Here is a 14,887-nt window from a genome sequence, read left to right as displayed (position 1 = left end):
AATGGTACCTAATGAAACATGAAGATTTGCACAGCAAAAGAAAACACCAACAGAATGGAAAGACAACCTACGGAATGGGAGAAAACATTTGTAAATGATTTGACTGATAAGGGGTAAATATCCAAAATATATACACAGTTCATACAACTCAACATCAAACAAACAACATGATTTTAAAAAGATGGGCAGAAAACCTGAGTAGACATTTTTTCCAAAGAGGACATGCAGATAACCAAGAGGCATGTGAAAAGATGCTCAACATCGCTACTCATTAGGGAAATCAAAACCACAAGATCACTTCACACCACTCCGAACAGCTATCATAAAAAAGGACACAAATAACAAATGCTGGCAAGGATGTGGAGAAAAGGGAACGCTCCGGCACCGTTGCTAAGAATGTAAGTTGGTGCAGCCGGTGTGGTGAACAGCGTGGAGATTTCCCAACTAACTAGAAAGAGAACCAGCAATTCCGCCCCTGCTGCTGCTGCTGCTGCTAGGTCGCTCAGTCGTGCCCGACTCTTCGCTACCCACGGACTGCAGCCCACCAGGCTCCTCCGTCCATGGGATTTTCCAGGCAAGAGGACTGGCGAGGGGTGCCACTGTCTTCTCCGAATTCCACTCCTAGGTATATTTAAATAAAAAGTTTTTTTTACCCAGAACACTAATTTGAAAAGAGGTGCATGCACCCCAATATCCACAGCAGCGCCATTTAAAGAGCAGCGCAGACACCCGTCAGCAGACAGGCAGGGAAAGGCGTGGCTCACAGGCACAGCAGACCAGGGGCAGAGAAGTGGACGGACCCAGAGACAGCCACACGGACAGGAAGAAGCCAGAGAGGGAGAAATAAACATCATATACTAAGACATATATAGGCGTGGCTCACAGGCACAGCAGACCAAGGGCAGAGAAGTGGACGAGCCCAGAGACAGCCACACGGACAGGAAGAAGTCAGAAAAGGAGAAATAAACATCATATACTAATACATATCTGTGGAATCTAGAAAAAAATGGTGCAGCTGAACCTATTTACAAAGTAGAGATAGAGAAACAGATGCAGAGAACAATCGTATGAACAGCAAGAGGGGAGGGGTAAATCCGGAGACTAGGACTGACATACACGCACCACCACATACAGAACAGGTAACTAACGCGAACCCAACACTGTCTTCAAGACGGCAGAGTAGAGGGACGTGTGCTCACCTCCTCCTGCACGAACTCCAAAACTGCAACTTGCTGCTGAACAAGCATCCACAGGAGAATGCTGGATCCCAACAAAAAATGATACCCCACACCCAAGGACAAAGGCGAAGCCCCAGCAAGATGATAGAAGGGGCAAAATCGCGTTTAGAATCAAACCCCATACCCACTGGAGATGCTCGCAGGGCTCAAACAAAACCGTGTGCGCACCAGGCCACGAGGCCCCAGAGACCAGCCACACCTGCCTCTCAGTGTCTGAGTGTCTCCTGTGGAGGAAGGGTCAGCAGTGGCCTGCCGCACAGGGGCTCTGCAGCAGCCCTGGGTCACGCGGCGTGTGGCATAAGCCCTCTTGGAGGAGACCACCACTGTACCAGCCCCACCACAGAGCCACTGAGCAGCCTAGAACCCCCAGGCAATCTGACTTCGGAGGCCAGTGGGACTTGATTACGAAGTTTCACAGGACTGGGGAAACAGACTCTCGCAGGGCACTAAGAAAACCGAGTGTACCAGGACCAGGGGACGGGAGCAGTGACCCCACAAGAGACGGAGCCAGACTCGCCCGGGAGAGTCCAGGAGCAGAGGCGGTGGCTGACAGCTTGACCTCAGGCCAAACATGGAGAGAACACCGCCCTGCCCGGCAACAGAAAACTGGATTAAAGAGTTACTGAGCATGGCCCCTTATTAAAAAGCAGAGACAGTACCTTGCTGACAAAGTCAAAGCTAGTCTAGTCAAAGCTATGGTTTTCCCAGTAGTCATGTATGGATGTGAGAGTTGGACTATAAAGAAAGCTGAGCTCCAAAGAATTGCTGCTTTTGAACTGTGCTGTTGGAGAAGACTCTTGAGAGTCCCTTGGACTGCAAGAAGATCCAACCAGTCCATCCTAAAGGAGATCAACCCTGAATATTCACTGGAAGCACTGATACTGAAGCTGAAGCTCCAATACTTTAACCACCTGATGTGAAGAGCTGACTCACTGGAAAAGACCCTGATGCTGGGAAAGATTGAAGGCGGGAGGAGAGGGGACAACAGAGGATGAATGATTAGATGGCATCACCGACTCAGGGACATGAGTTTGAGCAAGCTCTGGTAGTTGGTGATGGATAAGAAGACCTGGTGTGCTGGAGTCCACGGGGCCACAGAGTTGAACAGGACTGAGCGAGTGAACTGAACTGATCCTGGCCCCACGCATCAGAACAAGACCCAGTCTCCCCCCTCAGTCAGTCTCTCCCATCAGGAAGCTTCCATAAGCCTCTTATCCTTATTCATCAGAGAGCAAAGAGAATGAAAACCACAATCATAGAAAACTAACCAAACTGATCACATGGACCACAAGGCTTGTCTAACTCAGTGAAACTAAGCCATGCCATGTGGGGCCACCCAAGACGGACAGGTCATGGTGGAAGGTCTGACAGAATGTGGTCCATTGGAAGGGAATGGCAAACCACTTCAGTATTCTTGCCTTGAGAACCCCATGAACAGCATGAAAAGGCAAAACGATAGAACACTGAAAGATGAACTCCCCAGGTCAGTAGGTGCCCAATATGCTACTGGAGAAGAGTGAAGAAATAACTCCAGAAAGAATGAAGGGATGGAGCCAAAGCAAAAACAATGCCCAGTTGTGGATGTGACTGGTGATGGAAGTAAAGTCCGATGCTATAAAGAACAATATTGCATTGGAACCTGGAACGTTAGGTCCGTAAATCAAGGCAAACTGGAAGTGGTCAAACAGGAGATGGCAAGACTGAGTATCGACATTTTATGAATCAGTGAACTAAAATGGACGGGAACGCGTGAATTTAACTCAGGTGACCATTCTACTGCTGCGGGCAAGAATCCCTTAGAAGAAATGGAGTAGCCCTCATAGTCAACAAAAGAGTCCGAAAGGCAGTACTTGGGTTCAACCTCCAAAATGACGGAATTAGCTCTGCTCATTTCCAAGGCGAACTATTCAGTATCACAGTAATCCAAGCCCATGCCCTAACCAGTAATGCTGAAGAAGCTGAAGTTGAAGGGTTCTATGAAGACCTACAAGACCTTCTAGAACTAACACCCAAAAAAGATGTCCTTTTCATCACAGGGGACTGGAATGCGAAAGTAGAATCAAGAGATACCTGGAGTAACAGGAAAATTTGGCCTTGGAGTACCAAACGAAGCAGGTCAAAGGCTAACAGAGTTTTGCCAAGAGAATGCACTGGTCATAGCCAACACTCTCTTGCAACAACACAAGAAAAGACTCTACACATGGACGTCACCAGATGGCTAACACCAAAATCAGACTGACTATATTCTTTGCAGCCAAAGATGGAGAAGCTCTATACAGTCAGCAAAAACAAGACCGGGAGCTGACTGTGACTCAGATCATGAACTCCTTATTGCCAAATTCAGACTTAAATTGAAGAAAGTAGGGAAAACCACTGGACCATTCAGGTATGACCTAAATTAAATCCCTTACGATTATACGGTGGAAGTGACAAATAGATTCAAGGGATTAGATCTGATAGAGTGCCTGAAGAACTATGGACGGAGGTTTGTGACACTGTACAGCAGGCAGTGATCAAGATCATCCCTAAGAAAAAGAAATGCGAAAGGCAAAATGGTTGTCTGAGGAGGCGTTACAAATAGCTGAGAAAAGAAGAGAAGCTAAATGCAAAAGGGAAAATGGAAGCTATACCCATCTCAATACAGAGTTCCAAAGAGTAGCAAGGAGGGATAAGAAAGCCTTCCTCAGTGATCAGTGCATAGAAACAGAGGAAAACAATAGAATGGGAAAGACTAGAGATCTCGTCAAGAAAATTAGAGATACCAAGGGAATATTTCATGCAAAGATGGGCTCAATAAAGGACAGAAATGGTATGGACCTAACAGAAGCAGAAGATATTAAGAAGAGGTGGCAAGAATACATGGAAGCACTATACAAAAACAGATTAATGCTCCAGATAACCATGATGGTGTGATCACTCACCTAGAGCCAGACATCCTGGGGTCCAAAGTCAAGTGGGCCTTAAGAAAGCATCACTATGAACAAAGCTAGTGAAGGTGATGGGATTCCAGGTGAACTATTTCAAATCCTAAAAGATGATTCTGTGAAAGTACTACACTCAATATGCCAGCAAATCTGGGCAACTCAGCAGTGCCCACAGGACTGGAAAAGGTCAGTTTTTATTCCAATCCCAAAGAAGGGCAATGCCAAAGAATCCTACTGCACAACTGCACTCATCTCACATGCTAGCAAAGTAATGCTCAAATTCTCCAAATCAGGCTTCAACAGTATGTGAAGCAAGAACTTCCGGATGGTCAAGCTGGATTTATAAAAGGCAGCGGAACCAGAGATCAAGTTGTCAACATCCACTGGATCACAGAAAAAGCAACAGAGTTCCAGAAAAACATCTACTTTTTCTTTATTGACTATGCCAAAGCCTTTGACTGCGTGGATCACAACAAACTGTGGAAAATTCTTGAAGAGATGGCAATACCAGACCACCTGACCTGTCTCCTGAGAATCTGTATGCAGGTCAGGAACCAACAGCTGAAACTGGACATGGAACAAAGGAACGGTTCTAAATTGGGAAAAGAGTATGTCAAAGCTGTATACTGTCACCCTGTTTATTTAACTTATATGCAGAGTACTTCATGTGAAATGCTGGGCTGGAATCAAGATTCCCCCCCCAATGGAAAATTATTCAGTCTTTATTTTTTTTACCTTACAATATTGTATTGGTTTTGCCACACATTGTCATGAATCCGCCACGGGTGTACATGTGTTCCCCATCCTGAACCCCCCTCCCACCTCATCCCTCTGCGTTATCCCAGTGCACCAGCCCTGAGCACCCTGGAATCAAGATTTAAAGGAGAGATATCAATAACCTCAGATATGCAGATTACACCGCCCTTATGGCAGAAAGTGAAGAAGAACTAAAGAGCCCCTTGATGAAAGCGAAAGAGGAGAGTGAAAAAGTTGGCTTAAGACTCAACATTCAAAAAACTAATATCATAGCATCCGATCCCATCACTTCATGGCAAATAGATGGGGAACAATGGAAACAGTGACAGACTTTATTTTCCTGGGCTCCAAAATCACTGCAGATGGTGACTGCAGCCATGAAATTAAAAGATGCTTGCTCCTTGGAAGAAAAGCTATGACAAACCTAGATAGCATAATAAAAAGCAGAGACACTGCTTTGCCGACAAAGGTTCATCTAGTCAAAGCTATGGTTTTTCCAGTAGTTGTGTGTATATGTGAGAGTTGGACTATAAAGAAAGCTGAGTGCTTAAGAATTGATGCTTTTGACCTGTGGTGTTGGAAAAGACTCTTGAGAGTCCCCTGGATAGCAAGGAGATCCAACCAGTCCATCCTAAAGGAAATCAGTCCTGAATATTTATTGGAAGGACTGACGCTGAAGGTGAAACTCCAATACTCTGGCCACCTGATGTGAAGAGCTGACTCACTGGAAAACCCTGATGCTGGGAAAGATTGAAGGTGGGAGGAGAGGGGACGACAGAGGATGAGATGGTTGGATGGCATCACTGACTCAATGGACATGAGTTTGAGTAAGCTCCGGAAGTTGGTGATGGACAGGGAAGCCTGGTGTGCAGCAGTCCACGGGGTCGCAAAGAGTTGGACACGACTGAGCAACTGAACTGAGGTGAATGAGAACCTACTGTATAGCATTGGGGTGGGGTGGGAAGAAAGTACAATCTGTTTGTAGGACATACATTAACTTAACCTTAAAAATGCATCCCAATTTACAGTGCAGACAAATACTGTTTGATTCCCACGTATACGAGGTACCGAGAATACCTAGTCAAATTGAGAGAGTCAGAAAGTAAGGATAAAATGGTATATGCTAGGGGTTGGGGGGGTGGGGTGGTACCAAGAATACCTAGTCAGATTCAGAGAGTCAGAAAGTAAGGATAAATTGGTAGATGCCAGGGGTTGGGGGGGGAGGGGCATGGGGAGTTAGTGTTTATGAGAACAGAGTTTCAGTTTAGGAAAGTGAAAAATATTCAAGAAAGAGATGATGGTGAGCCATACAGTGGCTCGGTGCTCAAGCCACCATAAGCTCCACCTGCAATTCAGGAGCTGTGGATACTTGGTTTGATCCCTGGGTAGGGAAGATTCCTGGAAGAGGAAATGGCAACCCACTCCAGTATTCCTGCCTGGAAAATCTCATGGACAGAGGAGCCGGGCGGGCTACAGACCACGGGGCCACAAAGTGTCAGACGCAACTGAGCACGCACGCACACGCACAAGTTGTACAAGAGTATGAAGGTACTTAGTGCCACTGACATGTACAGTTAAACATGGTTAAAATGGTATGTTTTCTATTATGTGAATTTACCAGTGACCACAAAAGCGGCGAGACAGGCCGCCAGGAAGCACAGGCGCGCGCTGCGCCTCAGCCCGCCGGAGCCCGGGGCTGCTCAGCGGAGCCACGGTCTGAAGGCCCACCCGCCCTGCTCTGCACGCTCCTCCCCGTCTCCCCGCCTGCCCGTCTCCCCACCGGCAGCCTGCTGACCAGGCCCACGGGGCAGCTGCTCTCCTCCCAGAAGCGTGGAAAGGGTGCCCACTGAGTCTGGGGGCCGCGGGCTCAGCCGCTCAGCTGTCGCTCACATAAAAAGCGACACCTGGAAAGCCCCTGGGTAGCACGTGTCACCTCTAAACACACCAACAGAATCTAGTTTCTGAGCCTACAAAGATGACTGGACCTGCGGTGCAAGCGGCAACACTGAGGCGGTGTCCTGCCTAGGTGGTCAGCTGGGCTCTCCGCAGGCGACACCCCCCGGGGGCCGCCACCAGACCAGAGACTTGTGTAGTAACTTGCTATAAGGCCGGATGTAGTTTTATGTGAAAAAAAGAAAAAAGGCTCAGAACCTGGCAAACTAAGGGTATTCTTGTTAGAAACATTAAAAAGAAAAAGGGCCTAAATAAACCTTGGTATTCATAATACTGGCTTTCGAAGTGTGCAGAAGCATTGTGAATACAGCAGGCCTGAGCCCGCCTAGAAGGCAGGCCCCTGCCTACAGCCCCTGGGGCCCAGCTGGTAGACGGCCCCCCACACCGAGAGACGGTCTCTGAGTGACGAGACGCTCACTGCGCGTCTCCTGTGTAGGATCTAGTTGGCTCTGCGCATCGGCTTTCCCAGGAGTCTGGTCTGGGAACACGCTAGGCAGAGGGCGAGAGGCCTGGGCACAGAGCCTCTGATGGCCTTGCCTGTGTTTCTGCTGCAGGAGGAAAAGGGTGCTGTGACCCTTTATGGGAGGAAGTGAGGGCAGGAAGCCTGCACTCAGGTTCCCCAGATGCCACTGGAGTCTGTCTCCCTTAGGGTCCAGCTGTGACCCCTCACCACTCACTGTGATCAACCTTTGTCTTCAGTACAACGATATGTTGAGTTCCATGGGTCATTCTAGCCAATCACCAGCTGTAGCAGAGATTCTGGGATCCCCGACATGAAAGCGTATCACACTTCTCAACAGTTGGGTAACTCTTCTGGAGAAACACTACTCAACATCGTGACATAATTCCGGGACTTTCCCGGGTGGCCCAGTGGTTAGGAATCCGCCTTGTAGTACAGGGGACGCAGATCCAAGCCCTGGTGGGGGAACCGGGATCCCACGCGCCGCGGAGCAACTAAAGCCCCGCGCCCCGCAACTGAAGATCCTGCGTGCCACAACTAAGACCAACTCAGCCAAACAAATAAATATAAAGGAAACAAACACTGATAGATCCCAACCATCCTCAAGTATGGTAATCTTTGAAGGTGTTAAAAAAAAATCAACGACGAGAGCCAAATCCAGTTATCAGAATTAGTAAACTCCTAAAGAGTGGAATGCAGATGACACCAACGTTATGGCAGAAAGTGAAGAGGAACTAAAAATAAAAAGCCTCTTGAAAGTGAAAGAGGAGAGTGAAAAAGTTGGCTTAAAGCTCAACATTCAAAAAATGAAGATCATGGCATCTGGTCCCATCACTTCATGGGAAATAAATAGGGAAACTGGAAACAGTGTCAGACTTTATTTTGGGGGGCTCCAAAATCACTGCAGATGGTGACTGCAGCCAGGAAATCAAAAGATGCTTACTCCTTGGAAGGAAAGTTATGACCAACCTAGATAACATATTCAAAAGCAGAGACGTTACTTTGCCAACAAAGGTCTGTCTAGTCAAGGCTATGGTTTTTCCAGTGGTCATGTATGGATGTGAGAGTTCGACTGTGAAGAAAGCTGAGCGCTAGAGAATTGATGCTTTTGACCTGTGGTGTTGGAGAAGACTCTTGAGATCCAACCAGTCCATTTTGAAGGCGATCAACCCTGGGATCTCTTTGGAAGGAATGATGCTAAGGCTGAAACTCCAGTACTTTGGCCACCTCATGTGAAGAGCTGACTCACTGGAAAAGACCCTGATGCTGGGAGGGATTGGGGGCAGGAAGAGAAGGGGACGACCGAGGATGAGATGGCTGGATGGAATCACCGACTCGATGGATGTGAGTTTGAGTGAACTCCGGGAGTTGGTGATGGACAGGAAGGCCTGGCGTGCTGCAGTTCATGGGGTCGCAAAGAGTCGGACACAACTGAGCGACTGGACTGAACTGAACTGAAAGAGTGCAAGAGAACAGGTTCCAGTTGGCTACAAAAACAGTTCCACACAAGTAAGACCTCACAAATGCTTCATTAATGATTTCTTTTGGAGAAACTAGACAAAATTTCCTCAAAGAACCAGGGCAAGACTGGCAGATACCATCTGCTAAGCAAGCAAGAGGTGGAGAGATGCTCAGCGGGGCCTGCAAGTGTCTCTTATATTGAGTAATTCTACCACCACCTCCCACAAGTCCTATTTGGAAAACACACGTTCCCAACTGCACTAATTATATTCTCCATCAAAAATTCAAAATACTTCACCACCACCCAAGTTCCCAGTTTTCTCACTTAGAAGCTGGTGACTCCATACAAGGCATTTCACCTCTGTGACTAAACTGAAATTCAGTTTCAAATATAACTTCTAAGCCTCCATCATTGCCTCAAGCAAGGCAAGCGGGAAACAAGAAGTGGAGCCGTCCAGTCCTGTTTCTGTAGCACATGTCAGCATTTCCACTGCCCAGTGACAAACCCAGAACTCCCCTGGGAGCGGCCGGCCAGTCCTTCAGGGCACCTTTGTCAGCTGCTCACAGCGATTCCTCACCATCCAGCTTATACTAAGTTTAACCCCGGCCTCCTTCATGCGGTACATATCCTGTAACGAGTTTCCAGCTGCTCACCCTCTGGATGGCCAAGCCATCCCTCACACAGCTTCCTAGAGAGCAGGAGGAGACACGAGCTGGAGAGGACCGTGGGCTGTTGGTATATGAGGGGGATGTGCACAGCTGAGACTCAGAGTAGGGAGGTTCTTTCCAGGGACACTCCGAAGTCACCTGTTATCCTGGGTAACCCTAGAGATGGTTTCAGATGGTGCGGCTGTTATCTGTTGCAGGGGGTATCAGGTTCACTACCAGCTACAGGACCGCCAGCAGCTGTGGCTGAACGCTGAGCCAAACAGAACCAACCTGGTTTCGTGCAGGTCTTTCCATAGTGCCCGCCACTAGCAGGACATGTTTGCAAGTCACTTCCAAGTACACGGGCAGTTTGCATTCTCAGCGTCACCTTCCTGCACCTTTTCCCACGTATTTTCACAGGCTTAAATTTTACAGCTGTACTGCCTGTGACAACTGGTCCATCAAGGGGGAAGGCAGATTTGGACTCCCCTGGTGGCCCGGGCCCCCACTGCAGGGGGCCCAGGTTTGATCCCTGGTCAGGGAACTAGATCCAGCATGCCACAGCAAAGAGTTCGAATGCCACAGCTAAAGCACCTGCGTGCTGCAACTAAGACCCACTGCAGCCAAATAAATAAAAACAAAAGCTTTATAAAAAGGGGAAGGAACTTAGCTAACGGCAGGCACGGCGACAGGCTTGACGTACCTGATGAGTGGTAGAGATGAAATAAAGAACAATGTGGTGGTTAAAGGAAGACCGTGAAGTTAGCTTCCTATACGACCTTGAGTAAAAAATTTAAATCTCCAAGCCTTTCCCGTCTGTAATATGATTATAATTCATAGTACTTCATAGACTGCATGTCAGTGCTTAGCCTAAAACATCCTCAGTGGTCTGAGGATTATGTTATTATCTAATTTCTTAACCAACCCTACTGGTTGGGCACTGTCGTTCAGTCACCCAGTCTTGTCTGACTGCCACCCCATGGACTGCGGCACGCCAGGCCTCCCTGTCCCTTGCCACCTCTCCGAGTCTGCCCAAGTTCATGTCCATTGCATCGACGATGCCGTCTGGCCATCTCATCCTCTGATGCCCTTCTCCTTCTGCCCTCGATCCTTCCCAGCACCAGGGGCTTTTCCAAGCTGGGTGGGCATGGCCATCCCCATTTTACAGGTGAGGAGACTGAAGCCCAGGTGAAGCCAGAATCAGAATCCAGAGCTGCCCGAGGCTGGAGCTCAAGCGCTTCCTTCACTCAGGGGCCGCAAGGTGCCCCGAGGCTGGAGCTCAAGCGCTTCCTTCACTCAGGGGCCGCAAGGTGCCCCGTATTTTGTTGGTGCCTTTCAATGAATCACAAGCTCCGGGCCTGACTCTATGGAAACCGTAATTAACAAAGGGACCTACCGCTCTCACATGAGGCGGAGGACAAACAAACTGGTTACCCAGCAATGATAAAGGCCTGCACCAGGCTTTTGAAAACAGACTGGAAACCTAGGGAGACGGTTTGGAAAAAAGAATCAGCAAAAAATTGAGATTCTGGACAGACTGAGATTCTGGAGCGAGTGGAATGTTGAGGAGTGAGGGGAGCTGACCAACAGCGCAGAGGTGTGAGTGGCCATTCTTGCATTCCAGGCAACAAACGGAATGTCTTTGTCCTTCAGCCTGGGAATCCTACCATTTAGCTCGTATTATAATGGAAGCAAAACAAACACTTGTTCCTGCTGACATGCAGCATAAACCAAAACCCGTCTGCATCTTGACATAAACCAAAAACAGGAGACCACCCAGTTTTAGATCTGGTCTCCCAAACAAATCAAACCTTGCACATTTCATATAAGTTGCCAATGTCTGGAGATAAGACCTCAGTGTATAAGGCACTGAAGCGAGAAGAGATTTCCCATCACTAGCGCACTCATGGTAACCTGGCACTCTTGTTGCCACTGCCATTTTCCTATGTAAGTACGTCTTCTGTTTCTCCTTGGGTAAGGCAGGCCTTGCAAGCCAGACTCTTCCGCATCCCTTTGCAAGTAACCTTTTTTTTTCTTTAACACGGACCATTTTAAAGTCTTTACTGAATTTGTTACAATACTGTTTCTGTTGCTTCTGTTCTGATATTTTCGGCCCTGAGGAATGTGAAATGTTAGCTCCCTAACCAGGGATCGAACTGGAACCCCCTACTGGAAGGCGAAGTCTTAAGCACTGGACCGCTAGGCACAGTCCCACTGTATAGTTTTGGATGAGTTTTCCTTTTTGGTATGAGCAAATTTAAAACTTTGAAAATTCCCGCAGTAAAGAAACTTTAATTTAGCATTTCCCGAACTTATTTGGGGGCCAGAGCACCTACAAGAGCACAAACTCTGATGCCACATGTGCCACCTGGAAGCTGAATAACCTTGGAAGTCACTTCACTGCTGAGGTTTGGTTGGTGATCCACGGAATGGTGTGTGTTGCTGGATGACAAGCAACATGGCTGGTAAGGAACCTCAAAGAGCACCCAGGGCACCGCCAACAAACATCGCTTCGTACAGAACTGATCCCTTCTCAACCTTCCAACCCACTCTAGTTTCTCTCACCGACGCCCTGCAGGACACTCCCATCTGGGAAAATCAGAACCAAAGCTTTTAGATCAAGCCATCTCCTAGGATAGAAAGAACAACCCCAAGGTAATCTTGATTTACATTTCTGTTCCTCCAGGTCGATGTGAGTTCGGGGCAAGCTTCAAGTCGGAGCACAGCTTCTCCTCATCTGTCAAATGAGACACCACGCAGATGGGAGATTCTACTACAAAGCAGCGCAGACACAAGCACCCTTATGCAGACGCGGCTTAGGCGGGGTAACCGGAATTTGGTATACAGACCTCAAGGATTAAAGATACTGTCCAACAGGGGGAAGTTTACAGAAATATACATAAACATACCCACAGATGCTCACAAAAGACCTTCTATTACAAATAACCTAGTGAAATTCTTTTCTATCCACACAAACTGCCAATTTCTGACAACAGCACATAGGCCTTGGATTAACTGGTTAAACGGTTAATAGAGACTAATGCTAACAGGACACTTCTTACATCACACTTTCTCAAAGATTCATAGTAAGGAAGAGAAGTAGTAACACAGATGATACTTAAAACTCTTCATTACATATAATCGAACCACACGACTATGGGGCCGCCCATCATTGTGTCCCACACAGATTTAACTCAGACCAACTATTAAAAGCTGTACTTTTCAGGTTCAGTAAGAGCAGGACCCCCAAACCTTCGAGCCACATCCCTACCGAGGAATGCGGTGTTACACACACCAAGCTCCTTCTACTTAACGGGCGCAGTGGAGCCATCCGGTTTTGAATTTTCTACAACTCCCCGTCCACCCGTTACCGCTGCATTTCTCCACAGAAATGGGTTTCTCCGTAAGGGGCGGCTCTCACTCACCCTTTGTCGGCCTGAGTTCCCTGCCCTACAAAACAGGAATAAAAGTCAGCCTAGTACGTTACTGTGAAGGCTGCTCAACACAAGCCTTGGGGACACGCGGGAGAAGAAAGAAACTTCCAGCAAACGCTATTTCCCACACAGCAGCTTCCAACTCGCTAACTGTGCACGGGAGTTCTCCAGACACTTAGGAACCGAAGGCCGCTTCCGCAGGCCCTCACCGACGATGAGAGCCTACACCTGGGTGGTATCGCCATTTGTAAACGACCTCCTCGGCCCCCTGGCTGCGCAGCGGCGGCTTGGCCCCAGGTCTCGGGCCCACCTCCCAGCCCGCACGACCCGCCAGCGCGCTCTCCTTCCAGCCGTGCGGCGGCCGGCGCAGCGCCCGCGGGGCTCCGCCACGCACCGCCGGGTCCTGGGCACCGGCCCCGCCGGAGCCCGAACCTCGGGAGAGCCGCTCCCCACCGCCCCACTCCGGCTCGTTTCCCTGGCGCGGCGGTGAGGCGCGCGCGGGGAAGGACTCGCGGCGCCGCGCACTGACCTGCAAGTGACCTGCTTGGTGCTCATGGCGGTCGGATCGGAGGACCGTCGTGCGGCCCCCGCCTCTAGCTCTCCCAGCCGCCGCCGTCGCCGCCTCGGCCTCGGCCCTGCCCATCCCGCGGGGCCGCGTCACGCCGGCGCACGCCGGCGTCTCGGTGCCGCACGCTGGGGGCGCCGGCAGGAAACCTCGCCGCCGTCACAATTGGTTCCGCCCCGGGGTGACGCGGGGCCAACCGCCAATCGCTGCACTCCTAGTCCCGCCTCCGCAGGCCTCCCGGGCGGGCGTGGCTAGCCTCAGGCCCGCGGGTTTTACGCCCGGGGGCCCATTGTTGGTCCCTACGGGTCTCTGCTTTTCTTCTTCACCATTCCTTAGCGACTTCTCGTGGCCTAGGCTCACCTCAGCCCTCCCGCGGCCAAGCTCTCCCCTCTCCTCTGCGCAGTTCAATTCAGTGTCTCACACAGAAGGCAGTGGCACCCCACTCCAGTACTCTTGCCAGGAAAATCCCATGGACGGAGGAGCCTGGAAGGCGGCAGTCCACGGGGTCGCACAGAGCGACTTAGCAGCAGCAGTAGCAGGACTGCGGCGCGCCAGGCCTCCCTGTCCATCTCCATCTCCCGCAGCTTGCTCAGACTCACCTCCATCGAGTCGGTGATGCCATCCAACCATCGCATCCGCTGTCGTCCCCTTCTCCTACCGCCTTCAATCTTTCCCAGCATTGGGGTCTTTTCCAATCAGTCAGCTCTTCGCATTAAGTGGCCAAAGTATTAGAGTTTCAGCTTCAGCATCAGTCCTGCCAATGAATATTCAAGGTTAATTTCCTTTAGGTTGGACTGATTTGATCTCTTTGCTGTCAATGGGACATTTAAGACTCTTTTTACTGCTGTAAAAACATTGTCTTCTGATGAATGAACATAGAATATACTTCCAATTAAGTAGAACTTGAAATTTCTTTCAGAAACTTAGGAAGAATACTGGAAAATTTGTAGTTTTCAGTGTAGATGTCAACAGCTTTTATTATGTTTATTTTCACGTACCTTGGTCAGTGTTTTGGACGCATTTTAAATGATATTTTAAAAAATGTCCTAATTGTTTATTGCTTGCTCCGTGCTATATTCATGTATTAGTTCCAGTGGTTTCTTTGTTGTTTTGGATTTTTTCAGTTCAGTTCAGTTCAGTTCAGTTCAGTCGCTCAGTCGTGTCCGACTCTTTGCGACCCCATGAATCGCAGCAAGCCAGGCCTCCCTGTCCATCACCAACTCCCGAAGTTCACTCAGACTCGCATCCATCGAGTCAGTGACGCCATCCAGCCATCTCATCCTAGGTCGTCCCCTTCTCCTCCTGCCCCCCAATCCCTCCCAGCATCAGAGTCTTTTCCAATGAGTCAACTCTTCCCATCAGGTGGCCAAAGTACTGGAGTTTCAGCTTTAGCATCATTCCTTCCAAAGAAATCCCAGGGTTGATCTTCAGAATGGACTGGTTGGTTC

General features: G+C 49.1%; 1 protein-coding gene across 1 annotated transcript in view; it reads right to left on the bottom strand.

The window, feature by feature from the left end:
- MKRN2 (makorin ring finger protein 2) overlaps nucleotides 1–13,515 on the bottom strand; it is a 39,320-nt gene extending 25,805 nt beyond the window's left edge. The window contains exon 1 of the mRNA XM_052635767.1: nucleotides 13,404–13,515. Within this exon, the coding sequence (XP_052491727.1) occupies nucleotides 13,404–13,429 (26 nt within the window). The 5' untranslated portion in view covers nucleotides 13,430–13,515. The remainder of the gene's footprint in view (nucleotides 1–13,403) is intronic.
- Nucleotides 13,516–14,887: the final 1,372 nt, after the last annotated feature.

Source organism: Budorcas taxicolor, chromosome 1, assembly GCF_023091745.1.
Source record: "Budorcas taxicolor isolate Tak-1 chromosome 1, Takin1.1, whole genome shotgun sequence".
Taxonomy (NCBI): Eukaryota; Metazoa; Chordata; class Mammalia; order Artiodactyla; family Bovidae; genus Budorcas; species Budorcas taxicolor.
This window is presented reverse-complemented; position numbering and strand designations above follow the sequence as displayed.